This window comes from Pecten maximus, unplaced genomic scaffold (assembly GCF_902652985.1).
Source record: "Pecten maximus unplaced genomic scaffold, xPecMax1.1, whole genome shotgun sequence".
Lineage (NCBI taxonomy): Eukaryota > Metazoa > Mollusca > Bivalvia > Pectinida > Pectinidae > Pecten > Pecten maximus.
Window position 1 is genome coordinate 1 of NW_022983088.1, and position 8444 is coordinate 8444.

General features: G+C 34.8%; 1 protein-coding gene across 1 annotated transcript; it reads left to right on the top strand.

Moving 5' to 3' along the window:
• Positions 1 to 3536: 3536 nt before the first annotated feature.
• LOC117321431 lies at positions 3537 to 5556 on the top strand. Its single transcript, XM_033875848.1, has 2 exons — positions 3537 to 4357; positions 4597 to 5556. Exons 1-2 carry the CDS (start codon positions 3548 to 3550, stop codon positions 4930 to 4932), a joined length of 1146 nt encoding a protein of 381 aa, XP_033731739.1. The 5' UTR covers positions 3537 to 3547; the 3' UTR covers positions 4933 to 5556.
• The last annotated feature ends 2888 nt before the right edge of the window (positions 5557 to 8444 follow it).

Below are 8444 nucleotides of genomic sequence, written 5' to 3' on the forward strand. Positions count from 1 at the left end.
GTGTCGTGCATATGGAGAGGGGTCTTCTTGTGGAAATGTCGATTAATCTGGGGTTTGAGTCGTACGAAATATAATTTGATGATGGTAAAATAGACGACGCACGGAAGCGAGATATTAAATCGATGGGCCTAGCGAACCAAAATGACACCCCCCCCCCCCCCCCCCCGTTCTAGATATGCAGTAGACCCCGAGAGCCGTGAATGAATGTAATACAAAAATGGTTTAATCGCTGTCTTTAATCATAGTCGGCCGCAGCATCTAACGTAGCTGTTACTGTTAGGCAGCTTCCCTTTTTCTAGTTCGATATCATTTGGTACGGATATTGTACCAAGAGAAAAAAATCAACGAATTTAAAACACTTTCTTATCATTTCACTTACCTTTATTACGAATATATTTATCCCAAACACAAAAATGTAAAAATCATCTTGTAACATTTGTCTCATGTCAGTAAACTCTTATACTCTATGTCTCTGAAACTGATGAGATTTCGTGTAAACACATGGACTAACGTAAACTGCAAAGGCCTATTGCTCCATACTCCAGCTCGGTTTCCGAAATATTTGTTGAAATGTACGGAAGCCAGTTAGGGTCACAGCGAAAAAATATATTATGTCGTAATAACGACTTAGTATCTCGTAATAACGACTTAGTTATGTCGTAATAACGACATAGTATCTCGTAATAACGACTTAGCTATGTCGTAATAACGACATAGTATCTCGTAATAACGACTTAGCTATGTCGTAATAACGACTTAGTATCTCGTAATAACGACTTAGCTCTGTCGTAATAACGACATAGTATCTCGTAATAACGACTTAGTTTTGTCGTAATAACGACTTAGTATCTCGTAATAACGACTTAGTATCTCGTAATAACGACTTAGTATCTCGTAATAACGACTTAAATATGTCGTAATAATGACTTAGTATCTCGTAATAACGACTTAGCTCTGTCGTAATAACGACATAGTATCTCGTAATAACGACTTAGTTTTGTCGTAATAACGACTTAGTATCTCGTAATAACGACTTAGCTATGTCGTAATAACGACATAGTATCTCGTAATAACGACTTAGTTTTGTCGTAATAACGACTTAGTTTCTCGTAATAACGACTTAGGTATGTCGTAATAACGACTAAGTATCTCGTAATAACGACTAAGCTATGTCGTAATAACGACTTAGCTATGTCGTAATAACGACATAGTATCTCGTAATAACGACTTAGCTATGTCGTAATAACGACTTAGTATCTCGTAATAACGACTTAGCTATGTCGTAATAACGACATAGTATCTCGTAATAACGACTTAGCTATGTCGTAATAACGACTAAGTATCTCGTAATAACGACTTAGCTATGTCGTAATAACGACATAGTATCTCGTAATAACGACTTAGCTATGTCGTAATAACGACTTAGTATCTCGTAATAACGACTTAGCTATGTCGTAATAACGACTTAGTATCTCGTAATAACGACTTAGCTATGTCGTAATAACGACTTAGTTATGTCGTAATAACGACATAGTATCTCGTAATAACGACTTAGCTATGTCGTAATAACGACTTAGTATCTCGTAATAACGACTTAGTATCTCGTAATAACGACTTAGCTATGTCGTAATAACGACTTAGCTATGTCGTAATAACGACATAGTATCTCGTAATAACGACTTAGCTATGTCGTAATAACGACATAGTATCTCGTAATAACGACTTAGTATCTCATAATAACGACTTAGTTATGCCTTAACTGGAGCAAATCATCTGTGTGGTATCATTGCGTGCACAAATATACAACAGATTAACAACGACGCTGGTTAAAAGGTAAGTTCGTTTTACGATTTTAACGATTTTAAAATGTGCATTTTTACTTTTTTCACTTTGCTTATGTATTCGAAAATTGCATCAATTAACCGATCTATAACTTCTTTATTTAATAAGTCACTCACTTTTTGTAGCACGAATTCAAGACATTATCGTCGGTTACTTAGTTTATATACAATTTAAGCGTACACACATGTATAAAGATACAATAATTGTGAAGTATATATTCACACAGTTCTTTTAGAGTAGAGTACTGAAGTAAAGAAACCAGCCACGAAATCCTAATGCAATGGTAATTAAACGTAAGACGAGTTATAAAAAAAAGCAAACAAAAAACGAAACATAAAACGAAATACTTAACTTACACGGGTGGCTGTGTTGAATAAGTAACATACTAAACCAAAATTCATGCACATTACCATATACAATATGAATAGCTCGTGTCAATGCAAGTGAGATGAATTGTATATCCGCTTGTCATAATCGCCTAAAATCATTATCCCGGGTCATATACCTCCTCACACGATTGGAAAATCGTGCCGCGAACGTATCCGGTTTAGCACGATTTCATCACGAAATCATCTCTAGCTTCGTCTTGTTATCAAAAGGAAAATCTCAAGATAAAGATCCGAAATCCGTTAAGAAGCGTGGTTACCGATGCGATTTGACAGATAAAATACGATGAAAAATCGGTTTAAATTTCTACCGTTCATCAAATTCTTCTTATAGGATGAAAAGGTGCAATATTATAGTCATTACATTAAAATCCAATGTGTTGATCTCACGAAGAGTAATGTCACATCACAATATAGCGTCTTAGTACTTTGGACTTTGGACTTCACGATATGCGTGTCACAAGACAATTTAACATTTCTTTATATATCTTGGTGGGTTTTTGATTCCGAGTACTATTTAATAAAGGCTCCAAGACGGTTATATTCATGAATACCTTTTATTATATACAACTTAAAAAAAAACCACAAAAAAACCCCAGTACTAACAGAACGGAGACAGGGACCTGAAACAAAAAGAACAATACCTGACCGACACTATACAGACACGTGTAAATGCTTGCACGTATATTTAAATAGCCTAATAATATTTTTACACTCACTTAAACTCTATCTAACCCGACCACATGCGTGTCATCATGTAAATTAAATATATATTTAAACTGTAATTATACTAAATTGATGCATTTATTATCTAAAGTAAATAGTTTAATTAGATTAAATATTTCATTTATATAATTTATGTTTAAATACTCTTACTTTTTAAACACTGGCTTTAAGGCACACAGGTTTTTATGGGGCGTCTATCCATGCATGTCTTATAGCGTGGTGTGGTTTGGCCTTACAGGGTCCGGCAAGGCCTTGCACGTGCACGGGTAGGCGCGGGGTGATGCAGGGTCAAAGTGACACTCTCAACCAATCATTTCACTCATCTCTCACACGTCACAACGACAACTATATACACAGGTAGAACAAACTATACAAAATACACAGTATTTTGAACACACAATCCTATTTAAAATACCTAAAATATTATGTCAATCTTTAACATATAAAGTTTGAACACCGTCACATGTGCAAATCAATATGATTATAATAAGTAGAAATCAATGGAAAATTCGACATTTAACATTAAAAAATATGGGTTATTTTTCAATAGTATTTATTATATCATTTTCTTTTCAGAAAAGTTATATTCTATTATGGATGAGAGAACAAGGCTTTGCAAAATTTACTTTGATTTGGGTCTAAGCTACAGTCACATTTTGGCTATGCTGTCTCATATTCACAGTATTGTCTTGAGCATGAGTACGCTGAAGAGGACTCTACGTAAGGCACGTCTGTACAGAAGAAAAAATCACGTGGATATACTGGAAGTTGCCCTTCTTATTGAGGAAAAGATAAATTCTTGTGGAGGGCAGTACTGGTATCGATGGATGCATCTCCACTGTCGTCATCAAGGACTGAATGTACCACGTGACGTCGTGCAGAATTTGATGAAAATCATAGACCCTATTGGAGTTGAACTACGTTTATCACGACGATTGAGAAGAAGACAGTATAACGGAAAAGGTCCGGATTTTCTATGGCATGTTGACTCTTATGACAAGCTAAAACGATATGGTCTCTGTGTCAATGGCTGCATCGACGGATTTTCAAGATGTATCATGTGGCTCAATGTGTTTACCACAAGTAGTGATCCGAAGGTTATTTCAGGTTACTACATCGAAACGGTCCGCTCAAAAGGAGGCTTCCCCTGCTTTATTAGGGGCGACAGGGGAACCGAAAATGCTAACGTTGCTCAAATGCAAGAATTTCTTTCGGAAAGAAGGTCATTTATCTACGGACGAAGTACTGCCAACCAAAGAATAGAAATGTTTTGGAACTTTTTGCGAAAACAGTGCTGTCAGTTTTGGATGGATTCATTAAGTTGTCTTGTTGAGGAAGGACTTTTCGATGGATACTTCTTAGATAGAAATCTTGTGCAGTTCTGTTTCCTTCGGCTGCTTCAAGTAAGTTTTTTTTATATACAATAAGCGGTGGTTTAGAAAGTTGTAATGATTTAGTTTTAATTAAAATCGAAAGACTTCGAGGCTTGTCGAATTAAAAACAAAAGTTAAAACAAACTATAAAGAAAGAGAAAAAGAAGACTATTTTAAGCTCCTCAATATTGATCTGTCAGCGTTTTTTGTTTTGTTTTGTTTGTTTTGGGTTAATTTCTTGAATGCTTTTTGCTTGTTTGGTATTTTAGGCAGACCTTGACGAAATGGCGAAGACTTGGAACGCGCATCACATCAGACCAACTAAAAATCAAAACTGTCCTCATGGACGGCCGTTAGTGATGTATTCACTTCCACACATGTACAACACTACCCGCTACTTGCAGAATCTCGATGAACGGAAAGCTGATGCATGTGCAGAGGAGTGCGTCTTCCGGGGAAATGCAAACTGCGATATACAAATCGATGAACTCTGTCGAATCTATATGATTGAAAAAGACTGGCAATTTCCATGTAATTTACTCGAAGGCATTTCGCTATACAGGAATTTAAGAAATGCATTTCAAAACGATCTTGACTTGTTTTGAATGGGGACATTTTCATTCACCCAATTTGAAAAGTGACTTGAATATCAAAGATTATATTTAATCCGATAATTTAGAATGTTGGATGACTACTACAATGATAAAAAAAGTTTGTGTGTTTTCGAATACATGCATTTTCATACATATAAATCAGCATGTTTTTTGCCTTGGAGTACTTTGATAACATTTACCATTAGGATCGTGAGCGTTCTTTTCATACAAATTTTAAAGAATCTCATATGAAATTGACACAAATTTAAGATACGTTTAATCATATATATAAAACAATCTGCATTTTAGCATTTTACGACAAAACGTGTTCAAATCGGTCTGCGATCGCCAATTCCTAAAATTTTCCTCATCATGACGTCAATACATTTCAGGAAAATAGCATGAATCGTGCTAGTTAGTTTTAATTTATTTCCATGTAATGTATTGAGTATTGTGATTGCCTATACATCGGAACAGCTCTTGAATGTTGAATTGGCAGAATGGCTCCAAGTATATGCTTCTTTTCCAGTGACGCAATATTTCCACGTGCATTCTCCTGTGATAGAGACTTTGCAATATAGTCCATGGGAAGCAGGTAGTGTAAAAGAGATTTTATAATAAATCAGTTGGAACATGTTTTTCGATTGCATTGTTTTTATCTGAAGTTGTTTAGAAATTATACATGGATTTATTGTCGTTATTACAGATAACGTCATGTATTTATGACATCATAATGCGGACGCCGCGATGACGTCCGCCGATTTGAAAATGAGGAATTTGAAATGCTGTTCGCTATCGGAAATACAATTGTTATAAACTTCCTCTGTTGGCTGACTTGTTTTTTTTTTTGTTTTCATACGAGGATGAACATATAGAAGAGCTAATCAAAATAGGTAACCGTGATCTTGCAAATTACGTCATTCTATTTTACCTTCAGGTATATTGACGATACTTTGATCGGAAGATTTGTATTTGGGAAAGTTTCCATTACCCCTGGTAAATATAATTCCACTGCATATACAGGTACATTTAATTGTATTCATCATTTATCCTGCAACTGCCACCGCATTGTCGGAATACACACACCGTATATATTTTTGCTGTATACGGCTGTGACGGAAAACAGCTGTATTTTGGAATCTTAACACGTGCGTCAATTCGATTGACCTAGTTGAAAGTGAAACAACGTTTAAAAGGCGAACATATTTCTGTCATTTTTGACACCGTTTCACTTCAAAATGATTATGTTTGATGATTATTTTTTTAATGTTGCAGGATAAATAGAATACATGGTAAGTGTCTTAAAATATAAGCTGTATTTTTGGCTCGGGACAGAAAAGCAAAAGTGGCTCGCCAAGGCTCGCCACTTTTGTCTTTCTTTACCCTCCCCAAAATACAGCTTATATTTTAAGACACTGACCATGCATTCTCTATATATCTTATATATGAGATATCGTTTACGATATATGAGATATCTTATATCTGTTTAATGAGAATCTCACATAATACACTGCATTTTTGACAGTGAAATATAGAAATTTATCAAGCTAATAAAACTTATATTTTCACAGTGAAAATATAAGACTTTGCAGTGAAAATGTAGGTTTTGCAGGGATAATATTAAGTTTTGCAGTAAAAATATAAATTTTCCGTTTTTGACCTTTGAACCTTTACATTCACCTCATTGAAACTTACCGATTTTCCAATCGAAGCGAAGATAGTTAATTGGTTATTTTGCTGTATTTCTGAAATATTCAGGTTAGTTTTTGACGAAATACTCGCTTGGCGATTGATTGTCATGTACATATTCTCCAAAAATACAAGTAAACGCTTTAATTGCGTTGATCAGTCCTTTCAAAATGGCACCGTCACGTTGACGTGGAGTAACGTCACAAAGAGATGGCGTCGATTTTAATTTTTCGATGTTTTAAATGTTGTTTTAAGTATATGAAATGCAATAAAAAGAAAATTGAATAAATAGAGGATATCTAACAGTGTTTTCAGTAATACCAAATATATTTCACGAGTGGGGCTAGTATTTTGATATTTTTCACGAGTGCGCAGCACGAGTGAAAAAGATCAAAATATTAGCCACACGAGTGAAATATATTTGGTATTACTGGAAACACTGTTAGATATTCTGTTTATTACATTTTTTATCAACGAAAAACCTACCCCGTATGCTAACTAGGCATACAGCGATAATTTGTAAACAAAAAAAGTAGTTCCCCCTGTCCAGGTGCTGACATATATGTCGGGCTTTCTGATTGGTCAATTATTTTGGTATTTTCTAATCATTAATTTGATTGGTCAAATCAGCAAAAGTGATATTTTTCACTAGTGAAAAATATCACTTTTATAGAATGAATAATTTTTGATATTTCACTGGTAAAAATGTAATAATATGTTATATTAAAGGGGAAACCAATCAATATCATCTATATATAATAATAGTGATTTGGTTGATCATTGGATGACAACTTGACTTGCCATACAAAAAGTCAAAACATTAAAATATAAGTTAAAAACTTCGGGTCTTCGTGACCATCTTGGTTAAATGAGGACCATGAAATACTTACCGACAATGATAATACCTTGAAACTCACATTTATGACTGCAGGTATAATCTATTTTAATACATACCTTGCTGTGTAAAACCATCGGAAAAATAGGTGATGAGTAACACTGTTGTTGGTGCTAGGCAGAATTAATGTCTCAACAGTTGCAATATGATGTTCGTTCTACTACGGTGGCTGATTTGTGCCATTTCGTTATTTCGTCTTTTCGCCCCGAAAAGACGAAAATGAAATATCTAAATTCTCGTTCTGTCGTCTTTTCGTAAGGGGAAAAGACGAAAAGACGACAAGTCATACGCGAAAAGACGAAATTAATGCATGCTAATTAGCGACCTTAATTCTCGTCTTTTCGGGTTTAAAAATCTCGTCTTTTCGTCTTTTCGCCAGGAAAACACGAAATTTAACAAATCTTAATTCTCGTCTTTTCGTCTTTTCGCCCGAAAAGACGACAAGTCATACGCGAAAAGACGAAATTAATGCACGCTAATTAGCGACATAAATTCTCGTCTTTTCGGGTTTAAAAATCTCGTCTTTTTGTCTTTTCGCCAGGAAAACACGAAATTTAACAAATCTTAATTCTCGTCTTTTCGCCCGGAAAATGTTAAATTTCGTGTTTTCGGGGCGAAATAACGAAATGGCACAAATCAGCCACCGTATTCTACTCTACTCATTTCAGAGTGTGCTTACCATGAACACCATAGTACCGTATCGTGATCGCAACAGATGGTAGATTGTGAATGTTCAACGTGGCTTCCAACAAAACGGAAGTTACCTTACAGAGGGAGCAGTCATTCTCGAATTTTTATGTTTTGCCGATCTCGTTCTTTATAAGATATCTTATAAACTTTAAATAAGATATCTTATAAACATATAACATTTCTCATAAACATATAAGATATCTTATATAATATATCTTATATAATTTGGTAAAATACTGGATACGCATTG